The sequence below is a fragment of the Amblyomma maculatum genome, chromosome 1 (genome assembly GCF_055883805.1).
Source record: "Amblyomma maculatum isolate TAMU_Amacu chromosome 1, ASM5588380v1, whole genome shotgun sequence".
NCBI classification, from domain to species: domain Eukaryota; kingdom Metazoa; phylum Arthropoda; class Arachnida; order Ixodida; family Ixodidae; genus Amblyomma; species Amblyomma maculatum.
In genome coordinates, this window is record NC_139344.1 from 62,008,893 (window position 1) to 62,025,582 (window position 16,690).

General features: G+C 46.3%; 1 protein-coding gene across 1 annotated transcript; it reads right to left on the minus strand.

Moving 5' to 3' along the window:
* Positions 1-9,045: 9,045 nt before the first annotated feature.
* LOC146202560 (4 kDa defensin) lies at positions 9,046-16,255 on the minus strand. The gene is made up of 4 exons (XM_084584817.1): positions 16,227-16,255; positions 14,247-14,332; positions 9,576-9,635; positions 9,046-9,384 (listed from the first exon to the last, which is right to left on the minus strand). Exons 2-4 carry the CDS (start codon positions 14,287-14,289, stop codon positions 9,263-9,265), a joined length of 225 nt encoding a protein of 74 aa, XP_084440943.1. The 5' UTR covers positions 14,290-14,332; positions 16,227-16,255; the 3' UTR covers positions 9,046-9,262.
* Between the last annotated feature and the right edge of the window lie 435 nt (positions 16,256-16,690).

The window sequence follows — 16,690 nt, forward strand, 5'->3', positions numbered from 1 at the left end:
TATATATATATATATATATATATGAAAGAAAGAAGCCGACAGTCGGCGAGGCCGAGGAAAGCGTGGGGGACGGTACTTTTATGACTTTTTTTATTGCTTACTTGGATAATCACAGAAATTGTTACTGTAATCTGATTAGGGGAAAGATAATTGAACACAAAGTAGAAGAAATAACAACGTGCCGAAGGTGGGAACCGAACCCACGACCTCCGAATAACGCGTCCGGTGCTCTTCCAACTGAGCTACATCGGCCGCTATTGTAGTGTGGCAATCTTCATCGTTATTGCCACTGACATGCATCGCATGCTGGCGCTCTCGAGGACGAAGAAGTTGGTCGTTGTCTTCGTGATTGGATACGCCTGACGCTCCGCTGCGAATTCATCCTGAGCAGCTGAATCCCTCTGCATAGACTGACTTGACACACCCCCTACAATTGGTGGAGGTGCTGGGTCGGGACGTCACACAAGACGGTATCACAAAGAGGTAAAAAGGAAACTTCCGTGCGGGCGCAGTCAATAACGGCATGAGTGGAAAGGAAATCGTAGCCCAGGATGATGTCGTGTGAGCAGCGAGACAGTACAATAAACTCGATGGTGTATAAGACGTCTTCTATGAGAACACGGGCCGTACACGCCGCTGAGGGATGAATTCGCTGTGATGAGGCGGTGCGAAACGAAAAGTCGGAAAGCGCGGTGGTCACTTTTCGAAGACGACGGCAAAGAGCTTCACTCATGACGGATACGGCAGCGCCCGTGTCGACAAGAGCGAGTGTTGCGACGCCGTCGACAAACACTTGTATTACGTTAGTGGGAGAACACCGAGGACTTGAAGAGTTCCAACCAAGCGCAGTTCTTGCCCCGGGAACTGCGACTGTTAGTTTCCCTCACCCGTGCCAGTAGAACGTCGAAGGGGGGCGGGGAACGGCGACGAGGGGAAGGTGATCGGCGAGTAGTATAGATTTGATTGCCGCGAGTTGCAAAGTCGGAACCGGGCGGAGTTCTCGACGAGGGCTGGTCCGTATCGTAGGAGTAGTTCCAGAGGTCAGCTCGAGAAGGTGGAAGGCGTTGGCGGCAAAGGCGTGCGACATGGCCCGCCAGCTCGCAAGAGTAGCAAATTGGCCGGTTGTCGGCGGTTCGTCAAGGGTTCGTAGGGCGTTGGCGTACCCTTGGAATAGGGACATGGAATGCAGATCCAGGCAAAGGCGAAGGAAGATTGGAAGGAGCGGCCTGGTAGGAAAGAGATGTTGATGGCATTAACGGCCTGGCCGTAACTTGGGCGTAAGTCAGTGGTGCCGTTACTTGGGCCGGCACGGGGCTAGGCGGCAGCACAGGGCTGGGCGGTAGCACGGGGCTGGGCGGGAGCATGAAGCTGGGCGGAAGAACATCAGCGATGTGATATTGCACTGCACGCCGTACGGTAGGGGCCAATGACGGAGCCATGTCAGGAACAAGGCGGCCAGTATCCTGTAACTGAGGGATCAGTGATAGCTGGCGGGGCTCGACCTCTTTGATTTATATATATAAACGATTTGAATATATATATATATGTATAGTGTAACAGTACAGAAGAAGGTGAAGTTTAGAATATAAGTGAAGGAGAAAGACGTTGAAAAGAAGAGGACTCTCGTGCCGGACGCTTTGCCGTTGACCAGCTGAGCTCCCTGCCCTATCGTCTTGTTCAGCGCTCCGACGTCTTATCCCCGTCGTAACAAATTGGTGGTCAGGTGCGGGGTACGACTATCCTTAAGACGCATCTTCAAGCGCTGGAGCTTCGTTGGAGCAGTCGCCTCGCTGGTCTCCCACCCTTTTCAACAAGAATGCAGCACACTACCGAGCAGCGCCGAACATCAACACGGGACCCTCTACCCCCATCTCGCGATGTGCCTCTGACCACCACGAATGCGACGCTACCATTTTCGGGAGCCTCGTTCCTTTGCCGGTCAAGCAGGGGAAGATGTTGATGACTGGCTCACTCATTATGAACGTGTGAGCCGCTATAACCGCTGGGATTCAGTGGCTAAACTAGCCAATGTTGTCTTTTCTTTTTTTGACGCAAACGGCCTTGATGTGGTATGAGAACCACGAGGACTCCCTAACAACTTGGGAATGTTTTGTCGAAGCAATCAAGGAATGGTTTGGCGACCTAGCTGCAAAGAAGAAACAGGCCGATCAGACACTTGCTCAGAGGGCCCAGGCTGCCAGAGAAACTTGCACCACCTACATAGAGGCCATACTCAAGTTGTGCAAGACCGTCGACAGCAGGATGACTGAAGAAATTAAAGTAGGCCATCTGCTCAAGGGAATTGCGGAAGATGTCTACCACTTCCTCATTGCCAAGGAAAACTTGAAATCGGTCTCTGACGTTATCCGGCACTGCTGAACATTCGAGGCCCTGAAGACTCGTCGCATTACATCGAAATTTGGACGGCTCGCAAGTGTGACTACAGTGGCTAGTGTTGAAGAATCGCCATCTCAAAGCCTCCTGTGCGCCATCCGTGAAATTGTTCGAGATGAGATGTAACGACGTGAGCAGCTTGCCCGGCCCAATGGCTTCGGAGGGGACGTATATTCTCTTCCAACCTATGGGGGTGCGTGCCCGCCGATGTCCGCGAATGTCACCAACTTTGCCTGCCGCGAAGACCTATACACTCCGCGACCAAGACCGGAAGAGAGTTTCCAACGATTCTCTTGCCATCAGCGTAGAGATCCTCGCCCTTTCACCAGTCGTACATCGCGCCGACTGCCGGACAACTACATCGTCCCGGAACCACCATCTAGATATTCGTCGCGGCCTACCATGCAGGAACCAGCTGACACGCCACTTTTTGACCGACCTCTTCCAGTGTGCTACAGGTGTGGTGTCGCGGGTCATATTTCCCCCTACTGCAATCAGCGCGCACAGTTCAGGATTCCTCCGATGGCATCGAACCGAAGAACCGTCCAGCCCTATATCGACAACTATCGGCCAGAACATCCATCCCGGAGGGGCCGTTTTCAAAACGAAGGGCTCCGGAGCCATTCTCCAGCAGCGTCTAACCGTAGTGTGACACCGCCTCCGTCATTTCATGTGCGCCAATCCCCGTCACCACGGCGCCGATCTCCACCCCAACGCAGGAAAACTAGCCAGCGCGGCCAATGGAGGTGAGGTCGCTGGACAATGTGCGCTGCTACCTATTATTCCTCCGTCTGTGTTCATGTTAAAGAACAAGGTTAATGTGCTCGTTGATAGTTTACCTACGATGGCGTTGGTAGACACTGGTGCCACTGTCTCAGTAATGAGTTTAGATTTTAAGAAACTTTTGAAGAACAAAGTCATGTTTGTTTGGGACAAAACTGCTAATTTTTATGGAGTAAGCGGAGAGATATTGTATCCGGTTGGGGTATGCAGCGTTAAAGTTTCTTTGGGGGGCACAGTATTTCCGGCGGAGTTTGCAGTACTGCCTCGATCTACACACGACGTAATCTTGGGAATTGACTTCCTGCGTATATGCGGCGCTACAGTTGATTGTCGAACTGGAGAGCTAAGTGTTAGTGGTTCTCTTCCTCGTGAACTTTTGGAAGAGACGTCAAATTATGAAGACGTTTTGTGTGTGTGTGTGTGTGTGATGAAGTCGTCATACCGCCACATTCTGCAGTGTGTGTCCAGGTGTACTGCTCCCGTGCTATTAACGACTCTTTTGAGGCTACTGTGGCACCTCTTAATATACAGTGCGTAAAGAAAAATGCGTTAGTGCCGCATTGTTTGGTTCGCGTGAAAGAGGGCCGTACCGGACTGTGGACTATAAATTGCTCATCGGAGCCAGTTATTTTTCCAGCAGGCTCCAAACTAGCTTCATGTAGCGCAACTCTCCCGAATTGTGTAGCTGTCGTTACTCCTTCCCTAGACAACCCCGCTACTAACTTACCTGCTGACGAAAAGCTTCTTCCGATGATCAACGCATCGTTGAACACCTCACAACGACAGATATTGAAGAACCTCTTCTCCCAGCACCTATCCGTCTTTGATTTCGCGCAGTCCGACGGCTGGCAACGTTTTCCGCTGTCTCGCGCGCCACAGGATTGACACGAGATCTGCACATCCGATCCGTCAAAAGCCGTACCGTGTGTCGCCGTCAGAGCGTAAGATCATCACCGATAAAGTCCAAGACATGTTGAACAGGGGCGTAATACAGGAATCCTCGTGTCCTTGGCTTCTCCCGTGTTATTGGTGAAGAAAAAAGACGGAAAATGGAGGTTCTGCATTGACTATCGTCGCCTCAACTCCATCACTAAAAAGGATGTGTATCCTCACCCGCGCATCGACGATGCCATAGATTGCCTTTTCTCCGCATCTTATTTCTCTTCAGTTGATTTGCGATCGGGGTATTGGCAGATTCCGATGGACCCTGCTGACAAGGAAAAAACTGCATTAATTACGACGGAGGGCCTATTTGAATTTAACGTGATGCCCTTCGGCCTATGTAATGCCCCGGCCACATTTGAAAGATTTATGGACACAATACTTCTTGGCCTCAAGTGGGAAATCTACATGTGCTATTTAGACGATGTTGTTATTTTTGGCCGGACTTTTACTGAACATAACACGCGACTCGCTGTTGTTTTAGATTGCCTACAGAAGGCTGGCCTTGTCCTGAATTCCAAAAAGTGCCGTTTTGGGGAACGTCAAGCGCTGGTACTCGGGCATTTCGTCGACCGCGATGGAGTTCAGCCAGATCCACAGAAGACTGCACCAGTTGCAGCATTCCAACGACCACAGACTCAAAAAGAGCTCCGCAGTTTTCTGGGGCTGTGTTCCTAATTTCGACGATTCATCACAAGGTTTGCTGACGTCGCCTACCCTCTGACATCCCTTCTACAAAAGGACATCCCTTTCCACTGGACCTCAGTTGTGACGCGTCTTTCGGCCAACTAAAGTTTCTGCTTACGTCACCCCATACTACGGCACTTCAACCCCTCCGCTCCGACTGAAGTCCACACCGATGCAAGTAGGATTGGTGTTGGCGCTGTGCTTGTGCAACGTTCGGCAACAGGCGAGCATGTAATTGCGTATGCAAGCCGTTCCCGCAGCAAACCTGAGCGTAACTACACTGTTACGGAGCAGGAGTGCCTCGCTGTAGTTTTCGCTGTTCAGCGGTTTCGGTGCTATTTATATGGACGCCATTTCACGGTTGTGACGGACCATCATGCCCTTTGTTGGCTCGTCAACCTTCGTGATCCATCTGGTCGTCTGGCACGCTGCGCCCATCGTCTGCAGGAGTACGACTTCACTGTTTCATTCAAGAGTGGCCGCAAACACGCCGATGCAGACTGTCTTTCACGTCTTCCTCTTCCTACGACCGATTGTGACTCTGGTGATTTCGATCATTACATCGCCTCCGTCGTGCCCGAGTTTCCCGACGCCTCGGCTCTGCGCACTGCGCAAGGGACCGACATAAGCCTCGAGCCACTGCTTGCGGAGGCGCGGGATTCCACTGCTTCCAGCCCATTTTGTCTCCGTGACGGCCTTTTGTACAAAAAGGCTTACTCAAGCACCAGCACGAATTTTCTGCTTGTGGTTCCAGAGAGCTACCGCTCGTGCATCTTACGTGCGATGCACGACGACCCCACTTCCGGTCACCTGGGCTCAGCACGAACGCTCCATCGTGCCCGCGACCGGTTTTATTGGCCAAAGATGCGCCAGACAATTGAGCGATATGTGGCAAGCTGCACGCCACAGGGCCTTCTACATCCTGTGACTCCACCACGTGGCGCATTTGAGAAAATCGGAATCGACCTTATGGGTCCCTTTCCGAAGTCATCCGACGGAAATCGTTGGATCGTGGTTCGCGCCGACTACCTCACCCGCTACTGCGAAACGGCAGCTTTTCCTTCAGCCACCGCTCACCACGTGTCCCTGTTCTTGCTCCGTTCTGTGATCCTCCGCCATGGACCTCCGCGAGTGATCATCAGTGACCGAGGCCGCCAGTTTATGGCAGATGTTGTGGAAGAGCTTCTTCGTTTGTGTGCGTCGCATTTCCGGCATTCCACACCATATCACCCTCAAACCGACGGCTTGACGGAGCGCACAAACCGCACACTCAAAAACATGCTATGTATGTACGTCGAATCTGACCAAAAGAATTGGGATACTATACTTCCGTTTATAAATTTTGCATTCAACACTGCAACACATGAGACGACTGGCTACAGCCCGTTCTTCCTGCTATATGCCCGTCCTCCTCGGTATTGTCTAGACACCAATCTTCCTTTCTCCGTCCATGACGAACCGCGCATCGCGGAAACTCTTTGTCGAGCCGAAGAAGCTCGCCGGCTCGCCCGTTTGCGAATTCTCGCTTCGCAAGAGCGTTCAAAAGCCGGTACGACAGCCGGCATAACGATGTGTTTTACGCCCCTGGAGATTTAGTGTGGCTTTGGCGACCTCTGCGAAAGCGTGGGTTAGCCCAGAAAATGTTGGCGCATTAGGCTGGCCCTTACGTCGTGCTTGAACGCGTCAGTGAAGTCAACTACCAAAAAGAACGTATGACAGCAAGTGGTCGTCGTTCAGCCAGAACCGAAGTTCCCCACGTCGCCCGGATGAAGCCGTGTCACTCTCGTGGAAACGAATAACTACCTCGCCCGGGGGGCTTCGTCTGCCCAGGCGGAAAATGTAACAGTACAGAAGAAGGTGATGTTTAGAATACAAGTGAAGGAGAAAGACGATGAAAACAAGAGGACTCTCGTGCCGGACGCGCTGCCGTTGTCAGCTGAGCTCCTTGCCCTATCGTCTTGTTGTTCAGCGCTCCGACGTCTTATCCCCGTCGTAACAATATATATATATATATATATATATATATATATATATATATATATATATATATATATATATATATATATATATATATATAATTATTGCAATGTATATACAAAGGTTGGATACCGTCTCTGTGGTGACAAAAAAATTAGGGGGACACCTAAACTCCGCCGTTATGGATATAAAGCGATATCCTTTTCAACGCAGAGACAATGTTTTTCTCTACTTTAGTTTGTATTTTTATTTTGTTTTTTTATTTGTTTTCTTTTTATTTTTACTGACTCAGCATCAGACATTATTGGTTTCCCGTTCAAAGCATAAATGACACTTCTGAATGCAATATTCGTTTTTAATGTAAAGAAGCGGTTCAGATGGTATACACAGCAATATATTTCTCTTATCGTAGCAGCTATGCAGGCCAGCGCTCACAGCGACAGTAGGAGTTTCGTCCGCTTGGCCGTCTTCAAAACTTCATCGTCTTCGGCGCGTGACGTCTCTGTTTTCCTTTTCTTTCTGCTTTGTCACCAGGTCAGGCATCTCTCTTACAATACTCCCCCTGTGAAAATACGCCATCCTGGCGAATTAAGTGGAGTTCAGGATGGCAGGGCCATATACATAGTAGAGCTTGATGCGATCAAGGTGGACAATTTCACGTCCTCGTCGGTGGTGGTCTGATGATAGCGTAAGCGACTCGATAAGGTAAATAACCGGAGAAGTTTGCGTATTCACACGACAGGGTCCCTGGTATCGACTCATAAACTTGGGCGACTGGCCTGAAGTCGAAGAGGGCACTCATAGCTACACTAACGAGTCTGGACGATAAGCAGGCGGCAGACATGAGGAACCGGCGCGGTTGTTTTTCTGGTGGTACTGGTTTCGAGCTGTGCTTTCACGTGCGACCTGACGGCAATCTTCGGCATAGGAAGCGGCTTGAGAAAGAGGTGTCAATTCACAGATGTCGGGACGGCATGGTAGGATCATGTCCATTGCGCAAGAAGGTTCGCTGGCCGTACAGAAGGAAATAAGGTGAGAAACGGGTAGTAACTTGCGTATCAGAATTCTAGGCGTAGGTTATGAATGGTTACACACGGTCCGATTAGGAGTGGGTAGATGAAACATACATAGCTATCATGTCTCCAAGGATCCAATAAATGACCCGACCATTCCATTTGTCTGGGGATGGTAGGAAGACGTCGTACGATGAACAACACTGCACGCCTGAAGAAGGGCCTCTACAACACCAGACAAAAATACGCGACCACGGGCACTCAGTAATTCATGTGGCGCACCGTGACGCAGGATAAGGTTCTCAAGGATGAAACCAGCGACGTCACGAGCAGTTGCAGCCGGTAAAGAGGCAGGTTCAGCATATCTGGTGAGGTGGTCGACGGCAGCAATGATCCACCTGTTTCCGGCAGAAAAGCGGTGAAGAGGCCCGTAAATATCGATTCCAACATGTGCAACTCGAAGTGGAAACAGTAGAGGCTGCAGGGGAGCTGGAGGGAGTGCTGGATTCTTACGACGCTGACAGATGATACAAGAGCGGATGTACTGGCGAAAAAGAAAAACGATACGTGCTCTGCCAGTAGTAGTGATGACGTAGGCGAGTATATGTTTTCAGGAATCCAGCATGGGTGCATGGGAGTGGGGGGTTCTGGGCTCTTGATTACGCTCCTACGTTTTAATTACATAGGCAGAAGGCATGGACCAGGTGACAACGATGACCTTTGCTAAATATTACGATTGTCACTGCTGAGCTGCGGACGAAGGCAAAATCTAAACATTGATTTTCAGCATGGCCAATCTTCTTGCTAACGCAGGCAACCGGTAATACGCAACCGCGCTGCGTGTATCCAAGAAACTTTCATTGGTTCTATAATCATGACCTGCAGGATAGATTTTTCTCTGCCATCCAGACGCACGATCTCTGTCTTCGTGCTCTTCGGAGTCCTTTACACGGAATTCGGAGATCGTGAATGCGGATCCCACCAGGGAAACGTGATTGTTTTTATATTTTGCATTTACTTCCTAAGCAATATTTTCAGCCAAAAAATGATTACGCTGTAATTCTAACCTTTAAAAACGTCACAAACCTAAAATTCAAGTATAAAAACGTTCCCTTCTGAACACATGTTTCGATGAGCGTTGGTAACCGGCTCCTTATTTCCACACTCTTGTCTGTTGTACAGCCATTTAAGCCAGACGTGAGTACAGCAAGTGAAGTCCCGAGTAGGATGGAGTCACTTGCACGAATACTGCATTTTCTCACCATTTATTGACTCATCGGAATAAGCATCAGCATGTCACGCATAGGATTTACAAGAAATATGAATGAAGCAAAAATTTAAGCTGCAAAGTAGTCGCGGTGACGCTGTCATTTGTTAAGCGCTTGCTCAATAACTTCATATAGGAACTTTTGTTTCGGTTAAGAGGACAACGATGTCCTATTTCAGCCGGCCATCTCATCGTCTTTCTATGAGCGGTAGCAGGTGCAGGTCTGCTTTATGATTCCAGCACAGTAGCCTCCCCTACGTCCGATGCTACGGCAATGGCGATGACAGGCGCCCTGGTTCAATGGGCATCCGAAGCCACGACCTAGAAAATAGAGTTCAAATTGAACATCGTAAATATTCTGCTTATTTTGCTGGTTGAGCATCATCAGTAACAATGAGCCTCTCTGAAATGAGTTGAAATATGTAAAAACAATTGAACATTGCTTTTAGACTTCGAAATAAAAAAACTACACTTTTTTCAAAACGCTAATCAAGTCACGATATTATACTCACGAACTCTAACGTGTGCAACTTCTCCGTCAACATCCTGAGAAACCTCGCTGCTGACGAGTCCTGCGTAAATGGTAACAAAAAAAAAATCAGAAACTTTTTAAGCCGCTAAAAACAACGTGCATCGAAAGAATTCTCGTCGAAAGCATTTGCAAACATCACTGCATCTTTCCTAAAAGGTAAACACGATTTCAAGCATGTCTTAATGACGGGGATAGCATAACAGGAATCTTCACGTTGAACTTATGGATTAGTAAGACAGTTATGTATTCGTATTTACACTTATATGTATTTTTTCAGACTTCACAATTTCATAGTCACGTTGGCCCCCGAATATCCTGTACTACTTGCCATGTGTTAATAACCGCTAATTTGCAAATCTTTCTTTATGGTGTTGTACACATTCAATTTTCATATTTTACCGCATGTAGCGAATAAACCATAAAGTAACAATGTTTGATTAATATTACTTGATGATTGCATGGTCATATGTTTTGTTTAGAGCGATGTCATGTCTGCGGGCAGTGATCGCTTGGTTTGGTAGCACCACTCAAGATTAGGATGATCGAGATGAAGGAATCTGCGTCTACGCTTACACTTGTGTCAGGCTCTTCCGGCTATCAGCGTGATTCTGTTCACTGACCACAAGATTTTCTTAACTAGAAGATTTTTCATCATTATGAAAGTGGCAAAATTACTGCTTAAAGGTAGAATTTTCCTCATAGAAACTTGCATCACAAAGTTATGCAATGGTGCAACAGTGTAAATGCGGAACGTCGTGAAACTTGAAAGTACGGAAACACGCCAAGCTTTCTCGAGTGACGGGGGGAGAAAATAAAAGAGTCCTGCTTCTGTGTGCTTCCTTTTGCACTCAACCAGATTGTGGGTTACTGCCGAAGGCGGCTAAATAACAAGATGAAGAGAACTGAGCTAGTGCAATGCGGCGTTGCAAACAGGTGAAATGAGCACATGAGCGGAATTGACCTGACTCACTGCTGGTTTGGGAAATACTGAATCTCAGTTCAAAAGTATGAAATCACCAGTTTGTGATTTTAACAGACTTCTTGGACACGACCGGCAAGAACACTTGGGTAGAGTGGGACCGGCACTACGATAACGCCAAGGGCCTTGAAAATGTTTTTAGACCTGGAGAAATTTGAAGCCACTATAAACAAAATTGGGCTAAAAATCAGATGTATGTACCCTCTTACAGATATATGCTCCGTGATGAAGCTGTCCCCAAGTGCGTCAAGGTCATTCACTGCCTCCAGATGAGAAACAGTATGACATTACTAGGCACTTATCTAAGAATAAAAAACAAAAATTTTGAGAGCACTGTAGAATCTGCAGTGGAGAAATGCGAAAGCCTTAGCGCTGCTGCTGCATACGGTACACCGTGATCCCTTGTATAGATTTTGCTAGCAAGGTCGGGGCTGGGGCCTCACATTGGAAATTATCTTTCCTTGTTCTGATCGCCGGTGGCTGCCTTTCGATGGAGGCGAATCGAAGAGGTGTCTGTGTGCTGCACGATGTCATTGCACGTTAAAGATCCCTAGGTGGTCGAATTTACTCCGTCGCCCTCCACTATGGTACCCCTTTCTCTCTTCTTGCTTTCACTCCCACCTTCCTCCCTTGCCTTACGGTGCGGTTCAGGGGCCCACACCGTGTGTGACACATACTGCGCCTTTCCTGTCCTTACAATCAGTTATTAAGTCAGAAGCACATCCACTACCCATTGTGGCGTAGTCACATCCATTAAACGTCGCATTAGTCGTATGGCTAATGTCGATGTATGTTTGGTTTTACCTTTACATTTTGCCTGTAATTAATTAACTACTCATTCTATCAACTTAACTGTTTCCAGGGCTGGGCAAGATACTTCAAAAAACTATCTTCGATACCGACACTCGATACCTTGAAAAATTGTATTTACGATACCGATACCGTTACATGATACCGAGCCGAGATCGATTTCCTATACAGATACTCGATACAGTATCTTCGATACTTCGATCCATCTTTGAAATCACAATGTGATAAAGGCGGTAATATTATTAGCGAAACTGGAATATTTTACCATGCTTTTTAGAACTTTTAGTCGTACCTATATCGCAGTTTTTGTTACTCTAAAAGGCCTAATAAAATTAGACTGTACGGATTAATTGAAGCTCCGCTGTCTGGGCAGCTGGCTTTGTCAGAACTTCACATTGAATTGAAGCCATGCTTTGAAAGCTCCCACAAGCAGCCTAGGAAACAATTTCTTTAAGGTTGTGTTCAACATACGAGCCACCCTGTGAAAACATGGCTACATAGAATTAAATTTGGAACTTTGGTGTAGCTTTCTATTCCATATACTATACGTTAATTACCTGATGGTTTCTTCCGGTTTCCCTTTGCTATAAGGCTCAGTGCTGCGTGCGCTCGGGGAACTCAGCAGGTATTTTGATATTAGTGCGACAGCAGATTTTTGAAGCTCGCAGTCTGTATAAGAAGCTAGAGGATAACAAAAATAAAATGGCTCAACGTTTCTATTAGTTCCGAAATATCCCCGCCATGTGAGCGTTCTGTAAACAAGGAAAATAAGAAAAGCCTCTCTATATAATTCGTCGAGCACACCGCACTGCTACATTTGATGAAGGCGCCCTTTACCAAAAGATAAGAGTGGCCTATAGCCGCGTCCACTCGAGGATCTTGAAGGTAGTTAACAAAGTCAAGATTCAATAGCGTCTCTTGATAACATAGTAAGGTTTAGATAAAAGAAAAAATTGTTCCTTTGAGAGAGTGGCTAATATGACGTCAATCAATTCGCATATTTCAAATATATTTTAACATTTATTGCTTCATGAAACAAGGGTACCTTCACAAGTTTTATTCAAGTTTCGCTGAAATGTTTTTGGCAAAATGATTTGACCACGTATTTGTTATTCAAATTTATGTGCTGGAAAACTGCAGTTACACAACTTTTACGTCGTGTACTTCTTAATATTTTATACGTAATAGTTTTTACAGAAAAAGCCTAGTGGAAGAAACATATTTCTTTTTAATCAAACGCTGTAAACTACCAGAATGGCGACTGTATCGTGACCGCCTGATGCCTTAGACGCTCATGTTCTTGCTGTCAAGCAAAGCCGACATGCGAAGCTCAAGGGTCTCGAGAGGCAGGGTCTTGCATAAGTTACTGAGTTCGTCAGTACACTGAGCACGCTGCTTGGCAAATATCACATCTCTCAGATGCGGACAAGGAGGCGGATTGTAAAGCATGGGAGGGCAGCTTGGGATGAAGTGCGTGTGGTCCGTACTGCATGTTTGTCTTTTTTGGTGTTACTTTGTTTCTGCGTGTCTGTTAACGGCTTAGCGGCTTCGCGGTACGCACTCGGTACTCTCAAGTAAACAATCTCATGAGCGCCTACTCGCAACTGGCTCCTTCAGTTTTAAAGAAAGGAAATATGCATAGATGGAGGCTAAGGAGAGTGAGAGCTTGAAGGAAACTTCGAGCAGGAGGGAAATCAGGATGCACTGCAAGCAAAGATGACTCCCGGCTTGTACTAGCATCTGAGCCTGAATGAGTGTCGTCGACCAAATGTCTGACACACAGTGGCTTCAATTGTTTTGCAGGGTATCGAGTATCGTCAAAATACATGATACAGAAAAATGTATTTTCGGTACCGATACTCCGATACTTTCATTTTCAGCGCTCGATACCTGATACCGATACACAAAATGTATCCAAAGATAATATCGAAGACACATGTATCTTCGATACTTTCCATGACTGACTGTTTCTCTACAGCATCATCATATCATCCTCTATTAATCACAATTATCTGTTTTATCCTAGCTCCTCGGAGAACGACACAATGGCTGCGAACACGACCTTGTCTACAGCTTAGAAAGGCTTTCGCATTAAGAAAAATAAGTGTCATAATTATCATTGCAGAAGGAAGCCCGAAGCAAAGAGCACAAAATACGACATCCTCCGTTGTCTTCTACACAGTAGCCGAATTTCGCTCAGAGATGAGAAGAGTCCCAGAGTGCTCCATTGGTGCAAGGAAGCTTAAGACCTCTTAATATGTTTAACCTGATGGATTGTGCTAACTTTATTTGCATATTGCTATTTAAAAAAATGACACTGGTTTAGCCATAACGAAGCACGAGTTTTACTTGCAAGTGCGGGAAGTGATTTCGTCTTAAACAGGCTTAGGCCTATTAGGGTAAGCTTGGAATTCTGACTCGTACTCGTATTCAGACTCCAGGGAGCAACTTGCTAATGTAATGTGACATTAAACACCTTTAGGCTTAGCTAGGTCTATTATACTTAAATCGAACACGTTCAATGAGGCTAGGAAGGCATAATTCGGTCATTTGACCAGACACATACAGAATCCATTTCCGTATCTGTGTTTCACACAGATTTAATTAATGGTAATTAGGCCTGCTTGGTTTTGGCCTTGTCCTTGGCCATGGTACTGAAGGTAGTATTGGTCTCTCATCACAAGTCACAGTGCTACCATGTTAGCGAAGTTATGTTAGGTTTTTTTTTTATTAAAACGCTCAGTTAGCCGGAAGGAAACCAAAAACTGACGCAATCCATCGTGCTAGGCTAGAAGTGATTTCGCAATAAACAGCGTTTCATAGAAATAGGAGTGACGAGGCTTTGCATTCGAGCCGGCTTACCAGCGACAAGAACAAAGACGAGGGCGATGGCCAGGACCTTCATTTTGGCTGTGCTGTAGTTGCCGTATGTCGACAGATGTACGCCTCTGAGGATGCAAAGAGATTTAGTTCAATTTTGTACTCTTCGCATTTTTCGTATGCACTTGATAAAAAAATTTTTCCATCGCGGAAAAAGCACAAAAAAAAATCTAATTTACTTGGCCGTCTAAGCCAGTAGCCGCGAGATACACTTCCTAACGCAACTAGCACATGTAAGCCCGACGGTGCAGGAAGCGAATGAATTCAGATATTTCTTGTGCTTTCTATGCTCTGGTAGCTTCGGGTGCTACTATAAACGGAGATTGATTAGGCGTGCAGTATAGAAAGTATCTGCGTACACTGAAACTGATATATTGATTAGGCGCAACAACAAAGGAACACAAGTCAGCACATATTTTAATGCATAAGTGATGAAGCACGGGTCGCGTGAACCAAGACAACACAGAGACTAGTTAGCTCCTTTATAGTCTTTTTCTTCGGGGTCCTGATCATTTTATGCTCAGAGGTTCTGCAACAGTCACAACTAGACCATATTTTGTTTTATTGGAAGTGCACCTAGTGTATTCTATACACACATACCTTTGAGACGTAGTATTTGCAGTGAAATGCGGTCAATATTTAGTTTGCATGACGTACCTGGGCTGTACCGGGAGTTGTTTTTTTTTTTATTATTTATTTACTCGGTAAAATAACAGGTACGCTAGGCAGACAGGAAAGAATAGAATAGTTCTTTCTCGAAAAGATTTTGTTGTAATTTATGCTTTGGTCTCAGCATGCATAAAGTTGATGTGCTGTCGGGACTCGAGGTCGCCATCCAGGCAGCTCATTTTCCTTTCACATTTTAAATATTGTGTTTCAAACAACCACTCCCACATCAAGTTTATTTTCGTATTAAGGTATATAGGGCATCGAATTAATTGACTACGTATTCCCAATGCTTCAAATGGCTTCGAGGCATCAGTTGAGACTCAGTCTACTCTGGTCAAATGGCAGCTTATATTACTTCTAGACGGCTGAATGAAAGTGGTTAGTTAAGCCAGTTACACAATTAGTATATCAAGCATGATCCTTTTTGTTAGAGTATAGCTGGCCGTCGCACTAGGAAAGATTTCCTTTTGAGATCATAACGAAGACGGTAACCATTCGCTTCACCTTGGGGTTTAATGCGCTGCCACTGCGTTACAAACCACCACTGCTGAGATATTCTTGCTGAGCTACGTGGCTACAAAAGATAGCCTTCAGGACAGACGGCTGTTAGCGTTCCTGTAACAGGTGTTTAGGAGAAGGCTTGTATATAACGTTTGCGCAACCTTTAAAACGCGACCAGTACTGCTTGCGGCAAATAAAACGTGTTAGGAATCTTGCAGCCATAGGAATAAAGCTGCACCATTCCTAGGGCAGTTTACTATTTTACTCGAAAATTTATAGAGCAATGGCGGCACCATTCATATTCTTTCTTTTTTTCAAGGGAGGGGGGTGGGGAGGGCGGGAGAGGGGAGACTTGGTTGCTGGTGTCGAAGTTTTCCTAGAAATAGAGCGTCTTAAGCTTATTTCTACAGATCCCAGGTAATCAGAAAGCAGCTTGTGAAATCTGAAGAAACATTTTTTTTTTCGTAATCGTAAAAACAAGAACAGATGATTGCCACGATCACATACCACGCATAGTTGGGCCTGTGGGGCACTAAGAGCCACAAAAAAAGCTCGAAAGCAAACGGTTGGCGGCCGACTGCTTTGAAAACAAAATCTACGACCTTGTCGACCATTTTTTTTTTCTTCAATGAAACTGCATCAGTGCCATCGACGTCTTTAGAATATACATTTATAACCTGACGCTAGATATCTGAGCGCATTCTAGAAATTTTATTATATGAAGTAACGTGGTGTTATAACTGGACTCATAAGCGATAATGAATAAAATGAGATGCGCACAAAAAGGCTTACCGTTCTCGACTAACTTCAGAGGCTGGAACTGTGCTTCGTCTAACGGCGACAACTGGCTTATATACTGAGTGTAAGGCGGAAGCAACGAGGAAATAACTGTTGTTCGTGTTTCGGTTTTTCCCATCCACAGTAGGATTGCATGTTGTCATGAAAATGCTCCTGAATGCAGCCCGAGCAATCATAGCCCCCAAAAGAAGCAACAAGGGTGTGAAGACCGCCGTGGTGACGGATGGAAGTTCCATGCAGGAAAATTATCTCCCGTACGTGCAGCGGCAGTTTCTTAACTCACGCGTAATCGCCTGTCAAGAGGTCCGTTAACACGAGCATATAAACAGTTTTATTCTTTCCCTGGGCTGTGACATGTACATAAGCTTCTTCATAGCTACTACAAGCGATTTAACACTCTTCAGGTTCTAAGAAGATTGGCCGTATTCCAATTTTTGATTCACAACTTCGTTTGAGCA